We start from the raw sequence: 25386 nt of genomic DNA on the forward strand, positions 1-25386 counted from the left end.
AAACCAGAAGCTAAGAAGTTTCCTGAACACAACCAAACACTTTGAGGGACAGAATAGCAGGGGTGGGACTTCAGGGACCATGTTTTCAAGGGACATCTAGGTCAACTGGCATAATAAAGCTTATTAAGAAACTGTTCTGCATCTCACTATGGTGAAAGGTGTCTAGGGTCTTAAAAGCTTACAAGCAGCCATATAAGATGCATCAATTGGCCGCAACCCTCCTGGAGCAAAGGAGAATGAAGACACAAGGAAAATGTTAGCCCAAAAAACAAAAGGTCCACATAAACCAGAGACTCCATCAGCCTGAGACCAGAAGAACTAGATGATGCCTAGCTACCACCAATGACCATCATGGTAGGGAACGGAACAGAGAGTCCTTGATGGAGTTGGAGAAAAGTGTGGTGCAGAGTTCAAATTCACATGAAAAGATAAGACTTAATGGTCTGACTGAGACTGGAGGAACCCCAGAAGACATGGCCCCCGGACTCTGTTAACCCAGAACTAAAACCATTCCCAAAGCCAACTCTTCAGACAAAGATTAGACCGAACTGTAAAACATAAAATACTCACGAAGAGTGTGCTTCTTAAGTCAAATAGATACACAAGACTAAATAGGCAGTTCCTGTCCGAAGGTGGGATGAGAAGGCAGAAAGGCATAGGAGAGGACTGAATGGCGGGGTGGGAAAGGGGAGTGTGCTGTCACATTACAGGGATTACAACTAGGGTCACATAATAATATGTGCATAAATTTTTGTATGAGAAATTAACTTGAGCTGTAAACTCTCACCTAAAGCACTATTAAAAAAAATAATACATATCTCAGGGCAATAGATTTAAGGGGTTCCTCTAGTCTCAATGGGTACAGTAAGTCTGGATTTCAGAGGAATTTGAGATTCTGTTCCACATTTCCCCCTTCTGATAAGGATCAATCTATTAAGTCCTTGATCAAGATGCTTGGTAATGTTCAATAATCCATCCAGTTCTTCTGTTCTCATGAAAAAGAAGGCCATAGTTCTTGGAGGCAATTATATCTGCAATCCAGTACCTTCTCTGATTCCTGGGTCTCTGATATGGATTGAATTGTGTCCCCCAAAAATATGTGTATCAATTTGGCTAGGCCAAGATTCTCAATATTCTGTGATTATCCACCATTGTGTCATCTGATACGATTTTCCAATGTGTTGTAAATCCTATCTCTATGATGTTTTTTAAATGGGATTAGCAGGAGTTATGTTAATAAGGCAGGATGCAATCTACAAGATTGGATTGTATCTTGAGCCAATCTTTTTTTTTTTTAACATACTAGCTTCTCATTAAACAGTTAGTATACATATTGTTTTATGACATTGGTTAACAACCCCATGACATGTCAACCCTCTCCCTTTTCAACCTTGGGTTCCTTACTACCAGCTTTCCTGTACCCTCCTGCCCTTGCCCCTGGGCTGATATGCCCCTTTAGTCTCATTTTGTTTTATGGGCCTGTCTAATCTTTGCCTAAAGGGTGAACCTCGGGAGTGACTTCATTACTGAGCTAAAAGGGTTTCCAGGTGGCATACTCTCAGGGTTTCTCCAGGTTCTTTCAAGTCAGTAAGTCTGGTCTTTGTGAGTTAGAATTTTGTTCTACATTTTTCTCTAGCTCTGTCCGGGACCCTCTGCTGTGATCCCTGTCAGAACAGTCAGTGGTGGTAGCCGGGCACCATCTAATTGTACTGAACTCAGTCTGGTAGAGGCTGTAGTAGTTGTGGTCCATTAGTCCTTTGGACTAATCTTTCCCTTGTATTTTTAGTTTTCTGCATTTTCTATTGCTCCTGAATGGGTGAGACCAGTGGAGTATCCTACATGGTCGCTCACAAGCATTTAAGACCCCAGAAGCTACTCATCAAAGCTGAAAAAAGAAAATTTTCTTTATAACCTACGTTATGCCAATTGAGCTAGATGTTCCCTGAGACCAAGAGCATTGTGCTCTTTTTAAAGAATTATGTATATGAGACCAAACTGACAACAGTAACTCTAAAGCATACGTGAGATGTTTACTGGGCAGTGAATCTAAGTTAATGGGGGTGAAATAATTTGGGAAGAGATGGATGACACAATGTGAAGAATGTTACCAATGTCACTAAATTGTATATAAGTAAAAATTGTTGCATGTGTATATGTTTTGCTGTGTATATATTTTAAGTAAAAAAAAAAAAAGGGATAAATCCAAGCACTTTTAATTTTGAGAAATAATCGCTTCTTAAAAAAGTTCTGTTGTATGATACATAGTGTTTTATTATTTAGCTTAATATCAAAATAGTACATGCTAAGCTGAAAAAAAGAGCACTGGTAGCACAATGGTTAAGCACTCAGCTCCTAATCAAAAAGGTTAGCAGCTTGCATCCAGTGGCTCTGCAAGACAAAGGATCTGGCAATCTGCTTCTGTAAGGATTACAGGCTAGGAAACCCTCTGGGGCAGCTCTGTCCTGTCACACTGGGTCACTCTGTGTCAGAATCAACTACCTTGACGGCACCTAACAACAACTAGTGGAAAAAACTTAAAGGTATAGAAATGAAGACAGTAGAGAAGCTCCTTGTTGATCCCTCCCGAGCTCACGCACTAAGGTAACGACTTTCACAATTTAGTTAATCCGACTTTATCTTTCTAGGTATCAGAAACATTTTCAAACTTTTCAGAAGTTCTTTTTCACATATACCCATCTATTACATCACGAAATGTGACTCTCATTCCTTTGATTCAGTAATTCTTAGAAAAGGAACACCGCAAGCCCTCATGGTTCTAAAACCATGTAGTCTAGATTTAAAACAGTGACATATCAGCAATTCTAAAGTCTCCTGGTCATAAAGACAAGATGAAGAGACTCGTGTCACACCAACCTTCTATATTTTTCTCCTGCCCTGCAATCAATTCAATCCATATCCTGTCAATTTTATCTCTCAGTCTCATGCCCTCATCTCCATTCCCACCACCACTAACCTATCTTAGACCCTCACAACTTCCTCTCTCGACAAATGTAACATTTTCTAAATTAGTCTTTCTATGTCTAGTGTATTGTCTGTACTATCGACAGGTTTTTTTTTTTTTTTTTAATAAAGAAAATCTTGTATCACTTACCAGCTGAAAAACTTTGTTTCCTGCTGTTTATAAGATGAAGTAAAAACTTCATAGTATGGCATGTGTCCTAGCCATCTAGTGCTGCTATAAAAGAGAAATACCACAAGTGTATGGCTTTAACAAAGAGAAGTTTATTCTCTCACAGTCCGGTAGGCTAGAAGTCCATCACAGTGCCGGCTCCAGGGGAAGGCTTTTTCTTTCTGCCAGCTCTGGAGAAAGGTTCTTGTTATCAGTCTTCCCTTGGTCTGGGAGCATCTCAGTGCAAGAACCTCAGGTCCAAAGAGTGGGTTCTGCTCCCGGCGCTGCTTTCTTTGTGGTATGAGGTCCCCATATCTCTCTGCTTGCTTCTCTTATATTTCAAAAGAGATTGGCTTAAGATACTACCTAATCTTGTAGACCTCATCGATATAACTGCCTCTAAACCACCTTCTTACATCATAGTGATGGGATTTACAACACATAGGGAAATCACATCAGATGATAAAATGGTAGACAATCATACAAGGGAATCATGGCCTGGTCATGTTGACAGATATTTTGGGGGACACAATTTAATCTATGACAGCACATAAGGCCCACCCTACGTTTCCTGCCTCATTTCTCCCACTTACACACAGAGTTCCATGCTCCAATTATAAATTGATGCTTTTCAATATCATCATGCTCTTTTACTACTTTTGCACATGTGCCTGTGCACGTCATTCCCTCTGTCTAGAATAATTTGCCACTCTCCACTCTCCAAACAGATTTACTTGACAAATTCCTATTAATCTTTTGTGACTAACTCATGTGGCATTTCCTCAGTAAAGTCTTCCCCAATTCCTTTAGTAGAGGTGCTGAAGAAATGTCTATTACAGTACTAATTACTTGGTGTCTTAGTCATCTAGTGCTGCTACAACAGAAATACCTCAAGTGGATGGCTTTAACAAAGAGAAGTTTATTCTCTCACAGTCTAGTAGGCTAGAAGTCCAAATTCAGGGCACCAGCTCCAGGGGAAAGTCCTTGTCATCAATCTTGCCCTGGTCAAGGAGCTTCTCAGCGTAGCGATCCCAGGTCCAAAGGACACACTATGCTCCCAGTGCTTCTTTCTTGGTGGTATGAGGTCTCCACGTCTCTCTGCTCACTTCTCTCTTTTATATCTCAAAAGAGATTGGCTTAAGACACAACCTAATGTTATAAATTGAGTTCTGCTGTATTAACATTAATTGCCACTAATTCCGCCTCATTAACATTATAGAGGTAGGATTTATAACACATAGGAAAATCACATCAGATGATAAAATGGTGGACGATCACACAATACCGGGAATCATGGCCTAGCCAAGTTGACATATTTTTTGGGGGGACACAGTTCAATCCACAACAGTTGGGTGTGTAATTTACATGTCCATCTTACCCAGTAGACTGTATACTTTTGTGACAGGATCTTTATCATTTAGCTTTGTATTCCTAGCATACAGCATGATACATAGGAGGTACTCAAATGTTTCTTTATTGAGAAAAATATTCTAGAGGTGGTTAAAATTTTCACAGGAAGGGCACACACAAATATGTTTATGGATAAGGCCAATGACCCATGTTAGTTGTTGATTTTATCTGAGATAATTCAGATTTTTGTGACTTTAAATTAATATGCTAGCATGCATGCTAGATCCCACCTTGTGCAATAAGACAAGAAAAGGAAATAAAAGGCACACAGATTACAAAGTAAAAAAGCTGTCCCTATTTGTAGATGACATGAGAATCTATGTAGAAATTCCCAAGGAATCTACAATTTTTTTTACTAAAATTAACGAGTTTAGCAAGGTTACTATTTATATTAAAAAATCACTCATATTGTAATATATTTGCCATTGGAAATTGTTCATTAAATAGGGAATTTAAAGTTCTTTAAAAAGTATAATTTACAATATCACTAAAGCCATAAAATAACATGTAGATGTAAGTCTAGAAAACTATGTCCAAGATCTGTGTGCAGAAAATTACAAAGCAGTGATGAAAGAAATAAAATATAAATAAATGGAGATAATACGCTGTATTAATAGCTTCCAAGACTAAATTGTTAAGTGTCAATTTCCTCCAAATTGATCTCTATCAATACAATCACCACAATCAAAACTTCAGCAGGCTTTTATGTCACAAAAAAAGCCAAGCTTCAGACTTGGAAAAATTATTTGGAAAATATGTGCTCATCTGGAAAATAAACACAGGAAAAGAAGCTCAGCATCTTTAGTCATTAGGGCAATACAAATTAAAGCCAGAATGAGATAGCACTATGCACCTACTAGACTGGTTAAAATTAAAGACTGATCAATGCAAATGTTGACAAGGATGTGGAAGAATTGAAACTCTCATACACAGCTGGCAAGAATTTAAAATGATATAACCACTTTGGAAAATAGTTTGGGAGTTTCTTTAAAAGTTCAACTCCAAAAGAAATGTAAACATATAAACACAAAAAAGTACACACAAATGTATATACAGCATTTTTATGCAAATAATGCATGCCTTCTAAATTTGTTTGCCAATCGAGCCTTCCCGGCCCCACCTGAGGTATTTTCATAAGTGTGTTATGCTAATTCTTTTACAGCAACATGAAAAAAAAATGGCATAGTGGTGCTAACGAAAATACCTCCAAGCAGAGGGCACAGTTGGCAAACAAATGTAGAAGGTGTCCATTATTTGCATAAAAATACAGTAAGCAGCTTTATTTGTAATAGCCAAAACCTAAAAACGAACCAAATGTCGACCATCAGGTGAATGAATAAACAAATTATGGTATAGCCATACAATGGCAATAAAAAGGAACAAACTATTGATACACACCACAACATGGAGGAATCTCAAAATAATGATAGTGAAAGAAGTCTGACTCCCTGCCAAAAAAAGAGTAAACACTTCAGGATTCCACTTATATAAAATTCTAGAAAATGCAAACTATTCTATAGCGACAGAAAGCTCTGAGATTTCCTCATATGAGAAAAATAGTTTACCCACTTCCCGTGGTTATAGGTATTGTGCTGAACTGAACTGATAGAGGGAGAGAATCACAGGATAGATGAATGTAATGGAAAGGGTCAAGATTTTTGGAGTAGAAAACTCTAAATGGTAACAAGAAAAACATAACAAATAACAGCAGAAATCAGATGGATGAACTTCCATTTGAGTGTTAACTCTGGTCAATTTGTTTCCAGACTCCCCCCAAAGCCCCACAAATAATGCTGTAAGTCTCTCTCAACAGCATTACAGGAGTAAGACTTTGTCCTGCGCTTCATGAAACAAGACCAGTGTGTTACTTTAGTAATTCAAGTCTATCCTTGTAATATATTTTTATTATTGCCACAGAGAGTCAAATTCTTTACTTAAAATGAACCTCTTCTGTAATTTACTGCATTGTTGTTAGGTGCCATTGAGTCGGTTCCGACTCATAGCGACCCTGTGTACCACAGAATGAAACACTGCCTGGTCCTATGCCATGCCCACAGTCATAATTACGCTTGAGCCCATTGTTGCAGCCACTGTGTCAATCCATCTTGTTGAGGGTCTTCCCCTTTTTTGCTAACCCTCTACTTTACCAAGCATGATGTCCTTTTCCAGGGACTGGTCCTTCCTGAAAACATGTCCAAAGTGTGTAAAACACAGTCTCGCCGTTCTTGCTTCTAAGGAGCATTCTGGTTGTACTGCTTCCAAGAGAGGTTTGTTCATCCTTTTGGCAGTCCATGGTATATTCAATATTCTTCGCCAACACCACAATTCAAAGGCGTCAATTCTTCTTCGGTCTTCCTTATTCATTGTCCAGCTTTCACATGCATATGATGCGATTGAAAATACCATGGCTTGAGTTAGGCGCACCTTAGTCTTCAAGGTGACATCTTTGCTTTTCAACACTTTAAAGAGGACTTTTGGAGCAGATTTGCCCAGTGCAACACATGGTTTGATTTCTTGACTGCTGCTTCCATGGGTATTGATTGTGGATCCAAGTAAAATGAATTCCTCGACACTTCAATCTTTTCTTCATTATCATGATGTTGCTTATCGGTCCAGTTGTGAGGATTTTTGTTTTCCTTATGTTGAGATGTTATCCATGCTGAAGGCTACGGTCTTTGATTTTCATCACTAAGTGCTTCAAGTCCTCTTTACTTTCAGCAAGCAAGGTTGTTAATGAGTCTTCCTCCAATCCTGATGCTCTGTTCTTCTTCATATAACCCAGCTTCTCGGTTTATTTGCTCAGCATACAGATTAAATAGATATAATGAAAGGATACAACCCTGATGCACATCTTTCTTGACTTTAAACCATGCAGTATCCTCTTATTCTGTTCAAATGACTGCCTCTCGATCCATGTACAGATTCCTCATGAGCACAATTAAGTGTTCTGGAATTCCCATTCTCCACAATGTTATCCATAATTTGTTAATGATTCACACAGTTGAATGCCTTTGTATAGTCAATAAAACACAGGTAAACATCTTTCTGGTATTCTCTGCTTTCAGCCAGGATCCATCTGACATCAGCAATGATATCCCTAGTTCCACGTCTTCTTCCAAATCTGGCCTGAATTTCTGCAAGTTCCCTGTTGATATACTGCTGCAGCCGCTTTTGAATGATCTTCAGCAAAATTTTGCTTGGATGTGATATTAATGATGTTGTTTGAGAATTTCCGCATTTGGTTGGCTCACCTTTCTTATAAATAGGCATAAATATGGATCTGTTCCAGTCGGTTGGCCAGGCTGCTGTCTTACAAATTTCTTGGCATAGACAAGTGAGCACTCCAGCGCTGGACCCATTTGTTGAAACATCTCAATTGATATTCCATCAATTCCTGGAGCCTTGTTTTTCACCAATGCCTTCAGTGCAGCTTGGACTTCTTCCTTCAGTACCATCGGTTCCTGATTATATGCTACCTCTTGAAATGGTTGAATGTCAACCAATTCTTTTTGGTATAATTACTCTGTGTATTCCTTCCATCTTCTTTTGATGATTCCTGCATCTTTTAATGTTTTTACCACAGAATCCTTCACCATTGCAACTCGAGTTTGAATTTTTTTCTTCAGTTCTTTCAGCTTCAGAAATGCTGAGCGTGTTCTTGCCTTTTGGTTTTCTATCTCCAGCTCTTTGCACCTATCGTTATAATACTTCACTTTGTCTTCTTGAGCTGCCCTTTGAAATCTTGTGTTCTGTTCTTTTACGTCATCATTTCTTCCTTTTGCTTTAGCTGCCTGACATTCAAGAGCAAGTTTCAGAGTCTCTTCTGACATCCATGTTGGTCTTTTCTCTCTTTCCTGTCTTTTTAACGACCTCTTTCTTTCTTCATGTGTGATATCCTTGATGTCATTCCACAGCTCATTTGGTCTTTGGTCATTACGGTTCAATGCGTCAAATTTATTCTTGAAATGGTCTCTAAATTCAGATGGGATATACTCAAGGTCATACTTTGGCTCTCGTGGACTTGTTCTAATTTTCAGTTTCAGCTTGAATATGCATATGAACAATTGATGGTCTGTTCTGCAGTCGGCTCCTGGCCTTGTCCTGATGGATGATATTGAGCTTTTCCATCATCCCTTTCTACAGATGTAGTCAATTTGACTCCTGTGTATTGCATCTGGCGAGGCCCATGTGCATAGTCACCATTTATGTTGTTGAAAAAAGGTATTTGCACTGAAGAAGTCATTAGTACTGCAAAATTCTCATTATCAATGCATTCTGACTGCATGTTTGATCAATTTCAGACTGCAGATGCTGGTGAAGATCTTCAATTTCTTCATCTTTAGCCTTAGTGGTTGGTGCATAAATTTGAATAACAGTCATATTCACTGGTCTTCCTTGTAGGCATATGGATTTTATCTTATCACTGTCAGCGTTGTACTTCAGGATAGATCTTGAAATGGTCTTTTTGACGATGAATGCAATGCCATTCCTCTTCATGTTGTCATTCCCCACATAGTAGACCATATGATTATCCCACTCAAAATGGCCAATATCAGTCCATTTCGGCTCACTAATGCCTAGGATATCAATGTTTATGTGTTCCATTTCATTTTTGACAATTTCCAATTTTCCTAGATTTATACTTTGTACATTCCATGTTCCAGTTATTAATGGATCTTTGCAGCTGTTTCTTTCTCATCTTGAGTCATGCCACATTAGCAAATCAAGATCCTGAAAGCTTGACTCCATTCACATCACTGAAGTCAACTCTACTTTGAAGAGGCAGCTCTTCCCCAGTCGTCTTTTGAGTGCCTTCCAACCTGGGGGACTCATCTTCTGACACTATATCAGACAATGTTCTGCTGCTATTCATAAGGTTTTCACGGGCTAGTTCGTTTCAGAAGTAGACTGCTGGGTCTTTCTTCCTAGTCTGTCTTAGTCTGGAAGCTCAGCTGAAACCTGTCCACATTGGGTGACCCTGCTGGAATCTGAATACCAGTGGCAGAACTTCCAGCATCACAGCAACACGCAAGCCTCCACAGTACAACAAACTGACAGAGAGCAGCAACTTTGAGAGGAGCAAATTCATTATAAATTAAAAAGGACCTGATGAGGAGCCCTAGTGGAGCAGCGGTTAGAGTGATCAACTGCTAACTGAAAGGTCAGCAGTTTGAAACCACCAGCGGGTACGCAGGAGAAAGAGAAGCCTGCTTCCATAGAGATTTATAGCCTTGGAAACCCTATGGGGTTGCTGTGAGTCGGAATTGACTCAATAGCAGTGGGTTTTGTTTGGTACGGATTGTATCAGAGCTTTCTGTATTTTTGCCTTAAGTCACTTAAAAATGTATGCATATTAGCATAAACAGAATTCTCTGAAAATACAAGTGTATTGATTTTTAAATCATTTTCCCCTTCTTAAAGTTTTCATTTATCACGCTGTTTGCTTTTTCTTTTAATTATTATTATAGTGCAAAGGTTATGGAGAGCCCTCACAATGGCCTCTGCAATTTTATTTATTCATTATTATCATTTTGACCTCTGCAATTTTAAATCAATGAAAAGGAGGAATACAGAGTTCAACATACCTGAACTAATACTTTGGAAGTGACATGGAAAAGAGGTCAATTTACCACAAAATATCTTTTTATTCCCACTAAAACTTAAAAGATAACTTCAAAATTAAAATATTGTTATAAATAAAGCATTCAATTAATATATCAAATCACCACTATTCTAGAAAAGCTACTGGAATTAAAAAATACAAATTTTAAGTTATTTCTCCAAAAAAAACTTACCACTCAAAATTCTTTATTTATTTTAAGTCACCTACAGTTTTTTTTTTTTTTTTTACAGCAGTCAGTTAGATACACAGAAAAGTTGGAAAGATAGTACAGAGAACCATTTGATTTTGAAGATCAATCTACTTGATCATAAAGGGGCTGTTATCAGTCCACCATCACCCTTCCGGGATCCTAGAGCCAATTTTGCCAGGTAGAAAGGTGTAATCAAAAGTTTATCCACTCTGATTTCACCAAGTCCTTCATCTTCTCTCCCAGCTACTCAATTCTAAGATGCCACTGCCCACAATTCTCCCAACTCTCCGCCTCTTAAAAATAATGAAGATGATGATATTTTCAAGGCTTTGGAAAAATATAATCCATTTATTTCTGTTTACAAACAAATTGTAGACCCGAATCTAGGTGAAGAAACTTCAACTCTTAAAATAGTTTCAAAACACATTACCTCAAAATTTCCTAGGAGACTAAGACTTGTTACAGGTGGAGCACTAGAACTCAGAAATGGTTTTTCATGAATATCTGGATCATCTTCAATGTTCAAACATGGTTGAGGACTATTAAAAAAACAAATTAGCAAAAGGACACATTATTAAACATGGTTTAACCATAATATTATTTATTTCTGTATAAAATTAAATTAGGAGAATCTAATTTATTTTACTTATATTATCCATAAAAACAAAGGTTCAATATAACCAAATTTTAAGATATAAAATTCCTATTTTAAAACCCCTGACTAGATTTTATGATCTCTATGTTATAATATTTGAGGTGAAATTTATCCCATACTAAATCATCGCATTTATTGGAAATATGCAATAACGCAGAATTTGATATCAATTATCATTTTCAGTTAAAAATGCATATATAACAGCAAAATTATTTAACTAAAGAATATAATGAGAGTATCATTTGCCACCACGGAAATAACTGCCTAGGCTTTTTTTGAAAAGGGGTATATACAAAGGTGGAAATGAATGACTAGAAATACACAAACCCATGCAAGTGCTAAAACCAGAGGAGAGTGCTGGTTTATTATGATGATCAATATAAAACAGCAATTCATCATGTTAATTTCTTTCTCACTGGTTCTTAATAATTGTGTGCATGTCACATGACATCAAACTGAAAATGAAAATCAAGTGGAAAATAAGATTCCTGTTATAATTTTGATCTTTACAGTAAACACTGTTTATTGCGAAAGACCAGATTTTGTGTAATTCTGTCTCATGCACACAAATGAATTTTAAGATAAATACCTTCTAGAAGATAAGCTTTTCAGATGCAGTAATGATGAATCCAGGTCAAAGCAACCTGACTGTATTTTTCTTTGAGGAACCTAAAGTCAAAATAATCATTTATGATATTAAAAGGCTAAATTTTTTGAATTGATAAAATACTTTTCAAATGAAAGTTAAGCATATCTTAAAAACAATAAAGCTTTCCTCTTAACAATTTACTTAAAACCATGTTTTTTTATTACATAATATTCTTATGTTCTAATTTTATTAACCAATGTGAAAAAAATTAATAAAAGCACTTTTACTATGGTTTGATTTTTTGTTTTTTTATTGTGTTTTAGGCGAAAGTTTACAGAGCAAATCAGTTTTCCATTCAATAGGTGTTAGGGTTGATTTTTTAAGAAGCAGAAATATTTTTTTCCCAAACCAAAGTTTAAATAGAATTCCAGTATGTATTACTGGTGAGATTTTTACTTCTTTATATACTTCTGCTGTATTTTTTGAAAAACATTTATAACTTTAAAATCAAGAAAAAGAAAAAAAGAATGAAATAGAGATGCCCACCTCCACCCCACTGAAGCATTCCCAAAAAGCATTCCCTGAGGATTCACAGAAGGTTTGAAAATTACTGCTCTGGATTGTCAAACACCACTGTATACCACACTGCATTAAAGAAAACAAACCACCACCTAACTCAAAATATTCGAAAAATGAAAAGACTCAAATGTAAATTAAAGGTAAAATCATATGCAACATGCAAGTTGGGAAGATCCTCATAGCACTAAGGTACACATTATCGTCCCCATTTTACAGATGAGAAAAGAGGCCCAAAGAGGTTGTATCACTTACCTAATGTCACACAGCTACAATGAAGCCAGTGTGACTCCAAAGCTATGCTCTTAACATTTGCACTCAGATCTATCTATTTGTAAATGTAGTTTGTGTGGGAGACTCATATGCCTTTGCGTAAGATGATTGTGTACAGGAGCTTCAAGCCGGAGAGCCATGAATTTGATTCCCAGATGATTCAGCTGAGGGTGTCAACCAGCTCCAGTACTAAGATACGTATCTATTTATATAAAATCCACTTGACACCAAGTATTTTCTTTACATTGAATAGCATTTAAAATGTTAGGCAAAAGAAAGAATTTTTGGAGAAATTATGTAATCCTGATACAATAAATTCCCTTTTTATTCATTTCTTAGGTTTTTTTTTTCCATTTTATCATTTAGATTTGAAATGTGCTATTAAAAAATAAATATTTTACAACTAGAAATTTATTTTAAAGATACTTAAAGATTTTTTTCATCTAGAATATGAATAAAATTATTTGCAAACATTTCAAATAAGTTTCTTCAAGATCTAAACGTGAGAGAAGGGAAAAGAACACTCACAGGACTTGAAAGAAGAGGCAATCCAGTTTGAGGATGGAAGGCCCTGGTTGAAGTTCCATCCAAGGAACGAAAATTATGTTTTTGCCAGACACTTGAGTGTTTCAGTGGTATAGTCCTCTGCTAAGAAAAGAATTAGATTTTAATTTAATTTTAATATATAATTTAATGTTTAAATACCTTTAGGATTTTAGACTCATTCTTAAACATCCTTGGTTGGTAAAGCTGATGACTGAGACAGACAGACTGACAAATTAAGTCTGTGTACGTATGTACAATTCTATTCAGGAGCCCTGGTGGGACAGTGGTTAAGTATTTGGCTGCTAACCAAGAGGTTTGCAGTCTGAACCCACTAGCCATTCGTTGGAAACCCTATGGGGCAGTTCGACTCTGTCCTATAGGGTCACTATGAGTTGCAATTCAGTGAATGGCAGTGAGTTAGAAAACAATGTCTAAGATGATTTTGTAATATGCCGAATAAATGCAAATGTTCTAAAGAAAATATGTCTACAATAGAACTACCCTGTCAACATATTTATAAATATGCAGAATCTAGCATCTAGTAAGCTAATCAAGGACAGATTACCCAATAAGAACATACTTACTGCATCAACAAAGTAGGGGCACCAGTTGTCCAAAGCAAAGACTTATACATAGGTGCCAAGTAGACAGGACACAAGGAAAAGTGAGGGCACAATGATAATTCAAGACTCGATTCGTTATCCTTATTATGTATGGAAGTAGATATTGTTCAGCAGTTTAATTGTGATGAAATCACAGAAGAATTTATAAGAGCAAAGACTAGAAATATTTTTAATTATAACATGTTAGAGATGAAAGATCTATCTAAAAATAAAATACAGTAATTTGTTGTAATATTTGTTTTCTGATCACTAAATTTTCTTGTATGATATTTGTTCACTTATAATTATAGCATTTATTACTAAAACCAAAAACCAAACCCAGTGCTGTCGAGTTGATTCTGACTCATAGCAACCCTACAGGACAGAGTAGAACTGCCCCATAGAGTTTCCAAGGAGTGCCTGGCAGATTCAAACTGCCGACCCTTTGGTTAACAGTAGCTGTAGTGCTTAACCACTGTGCCACCAGGGTTTCCTTTATTACTAAACAAGCATCAAAATTGAAATATGAGCCACTTAAGGCAAAATTGGTGAAAAATCAAATTTTTGTTGTGAGAGATCAACAGAATTTTACACTGTTGAAACAACTAAGTTCACTGATTCATTTTCTTTGTTGTAGAATATGTGGGATATTCTTTTTGTAGAAAATCTGGTATTTAGTAAAAATCTTAGTACCCTGCATCCACTAAAAATTTTATGATCTAGTTCATCTTATTTTGCTAAAATGGCATAAGTCACTTTTGTATTCAATTGCTAATATTATAGTTGCATTTAAAAAGCAGTTAACATCATGGATAGCTAAGACACACACACACACATATATATATATATATACACGTGTATATATCTAATCACATATCCCGTACGAAAGTGTGAGTAAGCAGAGGAAGGGGTAACACAGATTATCAGTGTTTAGGGCCCTGTCACATGCCTTAATCTGGCCCTGAAGCTAATATTTTGATTCTTTAATTTGTGAAAAAACAACTACTCACAGGTATAGAAAAAAATTTCATTTTCTGTTTTAAAATACAGAACTATGTCAATATAAAGAGCCATCTGTAGAGGATATAATTTGGTGGGAGTGTGAAACAGAAAAATAAACACTGTAAATTTAAAAATATACACAATGCCATCAGTGCTATGTTTTTGAAATAATATAGGAAATTGGCTAATTCTTAAGAATTTGGGTGAGTTTATACCCAAATATCAGAAATTCATAAAAACACATGGATAAAAATGAGAAAAGACTAAATTGGGTCCTGGCTCCACCATTTACCAGCTTTGTGACCTTGGGCAAGTTACTTAACCCCTTTAGGCCTCAGGTCCTCACTTATAACATGAGATGGATAAAATCTCAAAGGGAAGTGAGATGATTAAGTTAGCTAACACGTGTGAAATATTCAGAAGGGTCCCTGGGCACATCATAAATGCTATATCATTATATCTAAAATAAGTGTGTGAAAAAGTGATTCTTAGTGGCTTGAAATACACCATGGCCAGATTAAGCCTCCCCATTAAGTTCCAGAAAGGATCATGAAAATGAATATTCTTAAGGCCAGGGTAGGGCTTTGTGGCAATTATAATTTTAGGAAATTGGAAATTATCATTGAAAAATATAAATTGGGAACATGGCACAATTTTAAAACATTAATGTACTGCAAAACTAATCTAAGTGATAAAGTAGATGAACCAAGGACGTTTGGATTTGATCAAGGCAGGTACAAAGTAGCTTACCATAAATTCAGATACGAATTTGGGATATTACTTGGGGAAAAAGTGGAAATTTGAGACTAATAATCATTTTTTGAAGTTAAAAAGTGGTTTGGTGGGAAGTCAACTAAAATAAAAGCAACTTAAATATTTTGTATTTATACACTGTATTAAAAATCCAAAAACCAAACCCAGCCGTCTGACTCACAGTGACCCTATAGGACAGAGTAGAACTGCCCTATAGAGTTTCCAAGCAGCGCCTGGCGGATTCAAACTGCCGGCCCTTTGGTTAGCAGCTGTAGCACTTAACCATTACGCCACCAGGGTTTCCTTAAAGGTTTATGAAATATTTTCAAATCTATTATTTGATTATCTTAATTCTGTGAGATAGGCAAAAGAGCTTTAATGTTCTTATTTTAAAACTGAGGAGACTGAGGTTATTAGATGTTAAATGACTTATTCAATGTCATTCAAGTACTAAACTATGAAACCAGGACTGGAATTCAGGTGTTTTGAGAAATAGCCTAGTGATTTCCCTACAGATATTCCTAAAACCATTAGTTGATCAATGGCACAATATAATGGGCATACTGTTTGTACTAGGCCAGAGCTACTAACATGCAATATATTAAGCTAATGAGAGTTTCTTTTCTGATTCCTGTTTACTCAAAATAAAAAAAAAAGGAACAGGAAGAGTTAAAATGGGCCAAGGAATACGATAGTCCACAAATCTGTCCTTGAATTATAAGATAGTGGAAATAACTCTGGGTTAGTTGTTAAAAGACCTGGATGTGTGTGCCAGTTCAGCCACTAATACTTGTACAGCTACTGGTATGTCAGTTAATCTCCCCAACTAGATCTCTTATGAACAAAAGTCAAACCGTAACAAATGACTGGGAATTATATTTGAAATACTGTTACCTACCAGTGCCTCCACATTTTTCAGTTGTTCATATGTAGACAAACAGTCTTTTATACCTTTTCTCTGAGAAACGTTTCGAGATTTTTCATCAATTGAGTCTTCATTCTTATCCTGTTCATTTTTTAACTGGTCGGCCTTTTTGCATTTGAAACCTGCATTATCTTTATTGCAATAATTTTTTATACGATTAAGTTGAGTATTTTTCTCACATGCCTTAGGCCTTTTTGAGTCTTCATTTGAGCACTTATTATCATGTTTGTGCAGGTATTCTGACATTTCCAGCGCAGTGACATTTACTTTAGAGTGAATTTGGTGAGTGTTTAAAGATTCTGGATTACAATTTTCATTTTTTATTATTTTTTTCTTGTATTTATTCATGCAAAGCTGTTTGTCAATACTGTTGCAATTTAAATACTGTTTATCAATTCCATGGCTGATTTCTTGCTCCTTAAATTGATACCCAGAAAGTATATTTTCCAACCTACTTGTCAAATCTAAGTTATTTTCTTTGCAAGGAGACATATTTGAGGGAGTCAATAAATTAGTAGCTTTATTATGTGTTTCCTGAAATGTACTTTGGATGATTTCACTAGGAATTTCCTGGTACTGATTTCTTCTTATTTGAGGTTTCAAAGAGGATTTCAATTTACTATTGTATTTAAAAGAACTAAAAGATTTATCAGGTATTAGGTTTTTTCCTTCACTGCTGTCTTCTAACAAATAAAATTTTGGGTTAGAAATGGAAGCTGAGACTTTATCCTTGTTTTTCTTCAGTAAATCTTTGTCTTCATATGAACTCCTACACACTTTAGAAGGAGCCAATCTGGAGTCATGCATGCTGAATGACTGCTGGGGGATATGCGATGCGCTTGAATCAATGTGTTCTAAGTGTTGAGCAATCCTTGCAATAACATCTTGTCGCTCCTGGAGTAAGGAGCCTATCAAAGGATTAGTCTCACCAGTGGACTGACGAGAATAAAGACCATTAGACATGCAAGTTTCACTTCGAGGAGTTTCTGGTTTTACTTGAATTTTCCCCTCACTGGTGTCTTCTGGGGAGGTAAACTCTGGACTACCAAAAGAAATGGAGAAAGTTTCCTTACATTTCCTCACATTTTCATTTTCTTGTGAAACCCAGAAAAGTTTTGAAGTAAGTGAACTAGACTCTTGTGTATTAAACGGATGTCCAGAAACACGTGAAGCACTTGGGTCACAATAAATCAAATGCTGAGCAATTCTTGCAATAACATCTTTTCGCTCCTGAATTAAAGAGCCTGTTAAGGGATTAGTCTCACCAACTGGCTGCCAGGAACTCTGGTGGCTCAGAACACTGGGATCAATCAATGAAAATGGTTTTAAAGTTCTCACTGATGTTTCGTGTGACTTTACATCTTCCATACCACTGAAGCCCAGAATATTAGCTTGAGATGCTCCATAGTCAGATTTACTGCCAGTGCCTGGATATAGTTTGACATTTTTGTGTGCTATAGTATATTCTGGAATTGCGCCATTTTTCGCATGTAACACATTTTTGGGTGCCATGGTCCAAGTTTGTTTGCTACACAGACACTGTGAACTGTTTGTACGTTGTTCTACTTCATTGGAATTGCAGCGTTGATAGATTTTAAGTTCATGTTCTTGAATTCTTTTCTCATAAAGGCCAATATTAGCATGAATACTACAGGTCAAAATTGGGTAATTAGATTGTCTGGGCAAGGAGTGAACGCTGACTTTCAAGGCCACGTTGTGAGAAACATTGGGAACAGGAAACACATGTTCAATTGGAGTCTGGGAAAAATTCCACTGTAAGTCTACATCAGCAGCACTGATTCTGGAATCAGACAAAAACACTGAATCAATGGATTATGAAAGTTAGATCCTTATTATTGTATATTATAAAAATTTTAAAGCAGGCATATACTTACTTATATTTGTTTGCATTAGTTACTACTGAGGCTTTATTAAGCCTTATTACCATGCATGTCAGTCTGATAAAATAAAAATAAGTGGTATAATAGATAGTGGTTGGAATAGAAATGTTTTTTTTTTTTTTTAAGAACACCAGATCATTTAAGCATTAAAGCTTAAGAATAGTTTAAAATTATTTGTCAAAACACAAAAAATACAGGACTTGGTATTTACTCTTAAATAGATTCAGCTAATTCTATTGTACAGAGAGACTAAGAGATACTCTCCAACTCCTGGCCACCTGCCTAAAATGACAATTAGTAGTTCAGCAGGCTGTATTACTCATACTTTTCAAGATGCCAAAAATCAAGCAAGCCTACCATTACGGAAATTCAATAGCCCAGAAAGTTTTTCCACTTCATAATGGTAGTACTAAATCCATTCTCAGTTCTCTAAAGTTTTCTGAAAATAATTCTACTCAAATTTAATTCAGCAATCAAAATTCATACTGATTCTCATTTAAATTTCTTGAACTTGTTTGGAGAAAAACCATAGTAAGTTTTATGTACTTATATCTAGGGATGAAGGAAATAAACCACTTAAAGGGTAAAATATCATTCGGTAGTTAGCCAATGTGGCTGAGTATATACTGTCCTTTTTTTTTTGCCCTAGGCATACCTGTAAAGAATATTTCGTGGAATAGCACCATGAGAAACACTCAGCCAAGCACTTAACTGAGAAAAAAACACAAATGAGCGGACAGCCAACAGAAGCGTCTTCTCTTCGATAAACCTATCACCATTCCTAAGGGAAATAACATAATATAAATGTCAGCAAGTGTAAAATGACTGGATTTTAGATTTGTAGAAGCTGAAGTAAACATATCAATCGGGACCTGTGCTTTTAAGACCATAGAAATATACTTACCAATGTTACTTGAAGTCACATAAGTACTAAGTATCTAAAAGAAAAGGTTTTACTACACAAATATAGAGGGATTCAAATATATGATTATTATTAAAATAATGTATAGAAAGTAACGGAAAACTGGATTTACCAAGAACAACCTCAAATTAACTTATACAACTTACTGTCGGGGAACTGGCTCTAAGATCCATCTCTCCAATAATAATGCATCTTGCTTAATTGCAGGATCATTTAGATCCATTCCTTCTGTGGTGGGCCCATCATCACTGTAGCAGCAGTCTGGTAGTAGCATCACTTCCACCATGATTGGAAGATTATTCTTCCACAACAACGTGACCTCAGACCTGGTTCGTCTGGCTTGGCGACACTTAGAGGAAAGGAATACAAGCAAGATATTGCAACAACCCATTCAATTTTGCACTTAAATTTGAAAATTTAATTGTAAAGCAGGCATCTGTATGAAAAATGAGTCATCTATTGTAGAGCTTTGTTCAGGTTTCACTGTGTAGGTTCTCTCACTAAGTAGAGGATTAATATTTGTGAACTCTTGAGGGCAGAGATTAGTACTGAACAGCAGTTATGATGCAAATTTTTCTGAGGAGGATATCTTTGCTCTATCTTGTGAGAAAAGAGCTGCCACACACAGTGTCTGACAGGCCTCGGAGGTGGCTCAGCCTTGCCTCGTTTGTTAATTAATCACATTAGAGAGAAAAGAATGATTCTAAGTCTGAAGACTAAAATATTAAAAACTATTCTCATTAAGCCCTCAAAATAGACAAGATTTTAAAAGTTCACATTTAAAAGTATTACATTTAACGGTGATGAAAATATTGCAGTGATTAAGAGTAAGGTTGCACGGCTGATTATTTTAATTGCTGGCAATAAATTGCACACCTATAAAAAATTGAATTGGCAAAAGCTGTGTGCTAGATATATTTACAACAACGACAAAAAATAAAAGATTGAAAAAGTAGCTGCTGAGGCCGATTATGTAAAATCAAAAATCTCATGAGATTTGGTTTCTTGGTTTGGAGGTTTAGGGTCATGGTTTCATGGCACATCCTAGTTAATTGTCCTAATAACATGTTTAGTTACTCTGTTCTACCTCCTAGTTCAAAGCACAGTTCAATGCAAGCAGCCATCCAATGCACAATGATTGGTCTCTATTTGCCTGGAACAACAGAGGAAGGAGAGGCAAGAATCAGAGGAGAACATGTAACATGTGGCTAATTGTCTCCATAAACAACTGCCTCCTTTGCCATGAGACCAGAAGAACTAGATGGTGCCCAGCTAGCATTGTATTTTGATCAAAGATTCCACAGATGAATCCCAATCAAAGGGGGGAAAATGCAGAACAGAATTTCAAATTCTCATGGACTCCAGACTTCCTGGATCCATGGACGGTGGATGAACCCCTGAAACTATTGCCCTGAGATACTTTTTAAACCTTAAACCAAAAATATCCCCTGAAATCTTCTTAAAACCATAGTTTAGCTTAACTAGTAAAAGAAAAAAAAAAAAAAAAAGGTCTGCCTTGAATATAACGTTCTTTTAAGAACTATCTATACAGGATCAAATTGACAACAGTAACTCGAAAGATCAGATAGGAAACTTAGGGCGCAATGTTATATTTATGTTAACGTAAAGTTTATGTTAGTGAGGGAGGAACAACTCAGAAAAGAAGGGTGAGAATGGTTACACAACTGGAAGAAAGTTATCAACATCATTAAATGGTACATGTAGAAACTGTTGAATTTCAGTTTCTACAATGAGGCTTTAAAAATAAAGCTAAACCACTGCAGCAATGGCAATCTTAAATCTGAAGTGTGAAGAGAAGCTAAGTAAGAAATTGGCTGCCCACCTGTTTGCTGATATGCAAAGCTACCTGCTATGCCTTCAAGATCCTTGTTTAAGAGCCGAGGCTATTAGCTATGGAATTATTATTAATATTATTGCTTTTTCTTTATGGTTATGACAATTTTATATTTAAATTGTGAAATTATAATTATGCTGTAAATGATGTAATGAAGGTGATGACAGAAGTTAAACTAGTTTATATAAAAGATAAATAAAGAGCATTAGACACATGATGCTTACCTGGGCCAGCTTGTCACTGCATTCATGCCTGGTTGCTACTGGGTAACAGGACTGTGCTGGAGGGCAATGAAAACTTTCCACTCGACCTTTTACAGAACACTCAGGCGTTCGACCTTCTGTGATTAGCAAGGCCAAAGAGACCAAGAACTCCTCTGCATCATATTCAAAATATTCATCTAGAGTATCTGGTAATTAATTAATTAATAGAAAGAAGGTGCTCACTTTAATGTACTCTTAATAAGAATTCATCTTTTACGCCTAAAATAACTAATCACATATTCCATATTCGAGTATATGCATTAACAAAGAGTGAAAAGAGGACAAAGATGAGGCAATCAAAATAAACTCTTGATTCATAACGGACAGAGAAGTGAGGAGATGACAGACACTTCAAATTCCAATTAAGACAAAGCTGGTTAAAATTACAGCATAAAATTATTAAGCTTCAGTTAAAATTTAGGGGTACATTCAGAATCTTATAGAAAATTATATTTTTTATATAAAATACAATAGTTTTAGTACACAAAACATCACCAATATCCAAAATGTTAAAATGTCTTATTATGTCACATATTTTTGGCTAAGATGTTTTATTACTATTGTTAAATATTAGAAAGAGATGCAGACACAACTATCTGTTTCTCCCTTGCTGCCTTCTTAAGTTCCTGCACTCACAGCCCAAACTGTGTGATGTGGACATTGAGAGCCTTAGGGTCCCCTGTGCCTTTCCAATATAGCAGTAGTACTTTTAGATGGAGAAAATGTTCTAATTATCCAGCAGGAGAGGCAGGCCTATTTTATAATATATCGAGTATGATATAGTTACTTAGCAGTTCCAAAGAATCTAACCTGAAGATGAAGCTGTGGTAATTTAAAAATTTCTCACAAGTGCTCTAATTGTTTTAAGCAGTTAATTTGCAAAGTTGTTAACCTGGTATACAAGTTGAACACACACAATCCAATTTGTTGTGTGATTCTGGAAAAGTTACTTTCTCTTATCTCTGTCAATTAAGTACCAAACGTTTAAAGTGTCTACTACACTGTATTAGGTAATAGGGGGACAGAGTTGTACTACACATCGTTCCTAGTCTCAAAGACTTTATGATTTTTTTTAATGCAGCATATAATAAATTCAAAATAATAAGTTCAGACGATAATGGTAAGCTTTTGCAAAAGAGGTAGGTGTTGAACTGAATTATAAGCAGTGGGTACATATGACTAATAAAGATAAGTAGCCATTCCAAATGAGGTAAATAATACAATCAGAATGGTGATGTGAAAAGGATACTTAACGCATGGTGAGAGAAGGTACAGCTTGGATGGAGGATTTACATAAAGTGTACAAAAAGCAGGGCTGGAGCCAGACTGTGAATAGCCTTGAAGGGTTTGATGAAGAATGCTTATTTCTAGCTTTAGGAAAAGAAGGACCCTTGACAGCCAACTTTAATGAAATAGCATTTTAAAAAGACCATCAAAAAAGTTTCCCTAAAACGACCATTTACATATAACAGCCAACACTTAGATAGGAACTCAACCATTGCCATGCATTACCAATTCTAAGTACTTCTTTTACATTAATCCATTTAATCCTCAGAGAAGCTCTAGAGGGTGGACACTATTACCACCTTTTTATAGACAAGTTGGCCAAGATCAACTACTAGTAAGTAGCAGAGTTGAGATTTGAACCCAGACAATCTGGCTCCAGGAACTGTACCTTTAACCACCATAAATGCTGTCTTTTATAGTATGAGTCGGCATCGACTCGTCCGCAACAGGTTTGGTTTCTTTTTTTTTAATATATTTACTTTGGTATAACTTTAGTATGTATAACTTTAATGTATATTTGTAGGTCCCTAGGTGGCACAAACTGTTTGCACTCAACTGCTAACCTAAAGTTTGGCCATTCAACCCTACTCAGCAGTCCTGGAGAAAAGAAGCCCTCGTGATCGCCTTCCATTAATATCACAGCCAAGAAAACCCTATAGAGCAGTTCTACTCTAACGGGGGGTTGGTCACCATGTTTCGGAATAGACTTAAAGGCAACTAACAACAATATATATTTGTAAAAATATAAATGAAAATAATATATATTCAACATAAACCAAAAAATATTTTAATAATATATTTTGGTATTTTTATGGTACAGAATTTGCTTCCAGGAATGGAACCCTAATTTATAATAGCATGCCAATTACGGAGGGAAAGGCTCAATTTTTAACTCTCTTCCAGGAACCAAGTATACCATAAGTCAAGGGTCTACTATGGTCGGTCTCCTGGGATTCGCTGAATGAAATCATAGTATCCTGCATAAAGAGGGAGGCAAAAGATGTGCAAAAGAAATCCATTCAGACCCTTTGCTTGCTGGTTCTCTGGGTTTTCAAGGCTTATAGGCTTGCCATGGGCCACATGACATGATTTTAGCTCCCAACAGATTCTCTGGGTTCAATCCTAGAGGGCTAAGAATTGTAGCTGAGCAGTGCCTCCTAATCTGGGAACACTGAATGATGTCTAGAAGGCAGCTGCTCCATGTGAATGTCAAGGACTGTTTGCAGCCAAGGTGATGGCTCATACATATGCGCTACTACTTAAAAAAAAATTTATAGATATTATTGGGATTACTAAAATACTAACGTATATAAAAGTACCACTGAATTTTATATCATTTCTATTTTCTTAACCATAAATACCAAAAGTAAAAGTAGTATTGTGTGTGGGCTTGTGAAATTTTTACCTCAAGTAGGGGTTTTCATGAAAAGTTTAGGAACCACTGCTAAGAAGGAATAATCTATCAACCTGGCTATGGCTGCTGGGCACCCAGACAACCCACAGTGACCACAGCATCATTTAAGCTGTGTAAACAGAGGTTGTCATTTCTTCCTATGAAGCACTAGATTAGAACACAGCTCTATAAATCAATGCATAGAACACAAACTATTATCAAGGAAATTTGCTAAAGTGGAATTTAATTCTATTCTTCAGTGCTAAGTTAAGGTATCAGTACACTATAGGAGAATTATAAAGTTTAAAGTGATAAAAACTAAACAGTTATGAAAAAACACTTTTGAATAATGCAACCTTTGGCTAAAATTTGCTTGCTTTAATCATTATCTCCTCAAATAATAAACTAAACAAACTCTAAAACCATGACTGGAGTGCAGGAGGAAAGGCAATCATTTAGATGACTTACTGAATTTAGCCAGGGTATAAAATGTTTAAATGAAATTTTTGAAAACAATTAGAGATGATATTAAATATCTAGTAGTTATCTATCCAACTATTACATAAGTATTGCAAGAATATTATGGATTATCAAGCCCTGGTGGCACAGTGGTTAAGAGCTCAGACTGCTAACCAAAAGGTCAGCAGTTCGAATCTACCAGCTGCTTCCTGGTAAACCTATGGAGCAGTTCTACTCTGTCCTTTAGGGTAAACTGAGTAGGAATTGACTCAACGCAATGGGTATTATAGATTATTTGATGGTATTATGAAACACAAAGTACTATCTAAGTGCATATGACTATAGATGACAACTTTCAGGAATTTGTCAGGAAAAATTTATAGATGTCTTAATTTTAATAAATGAGAACACTGAATCATAGTCATCGTTAGAAAACTTGCATAGTTAACAAAACAAATTATTATCAGTCCTACATAGCAAACATGCAAATATATGCACTAAATTTTAAATAAATTATTATTCTCTGACTGATATTAGATAAATGATCAGGCCTATTAAATGAAAAATATTTAAGAAAAAACATGATCTAATGGTATATATTTTAATTAATTAGAGTTATTGCTTTTTGGAGCCCCCACTATCTCTAAAGGAGGTCATAGTTTGGTTACTTAAAATGCAGGAATTTGTGATGTCACACGTAAGTAACATATTTGATTCTGGTGTTGAGAAATTGGAACTTAGCAGTTTAAAATTTTTTCTTTCTTTTAAAAATACAGAGCAATGCAAATCAAAACCACAAGTTATGGGATGTGGAGAAACTGGAACCTTCACTCATTGCTGGCTCCAGCTATTCCACTCCTAGGTATAAACTCAAGACCTGAAAGCAGGGACTGCGGTATGTGTGTGCACTAATGTTCACTGCAGCACTACTTATATTAGCCAAAAGATGGAAACAACCCCAGTGTCCATCAACAGATGAATGGATAAATAAAATGTAGTCTATGTACACAATGGAATATTATTCAGCCATAA

General features: G+C 36.0%; 1 protein-coding gene across 12 annotated transcripts in view; it reads right to left on the reverse strand.

Moving 5' to 3' along the window:
* ATOSA (atos homolog A) overlaps positions 1-25386 on the reverse strand; it is a 156367-nt gene that overhangs the window by 22219 nt on the left and 108762 nt on the right. For 10 of the 12 annotated variants that reach the window (XR_010323579.1, XM_064295245.1, XM_064295244.1 and 7 more), the window contains 7 exons: positions 21177-21361; positions 19244-19446; positions 18831-18956; positions 16248-18075; positions 12975-13094; positions 11598-11677; positions 10784-10892 (listed from right to left, as the gene is read on the reverse strand). Coding sequence is in view for 11 of the 12 variants with exons in the window: in XM_064295245.1 (XP_064151315.1) it covers positions 10784-10892; positions 11598-11677; positions 12975-13094; positions 16248-18075; positions 18831-18956; positions 19244-19446; positions 21177-21361 (2651 nt within the window). In the remaining variant the exon portion in view is untranslated. The remainder of the gene's footprint in view (positions 1-10783; positions 10893-11597; positions 11678-12974; positions 13095-16247; positions 18076-18830; positions 18957-19243; positions 19447-21176; positions 21362-25386) is intronic. The other 2 variants (XM_064295246.1, XM_064295242.1) reach the window with 1 other exon arrangement.

The sequence above is a fragment of the Loxodonta africana genome, chromosome 12 (assembly GCF_030014295.1).
Source record: "Loxodonta africana isolate mLoxAfr1 chromosome 12, mLoxAfr1.hap2, whole genome shotgun sequence".
NCBI classification, from domain to species: domain Eukaryota; kingdom Metazoa; phylum Chordata; class Mammalia; order Proboscidea; family Elephantidae; genus Loxodonta; species Loxodonta africana.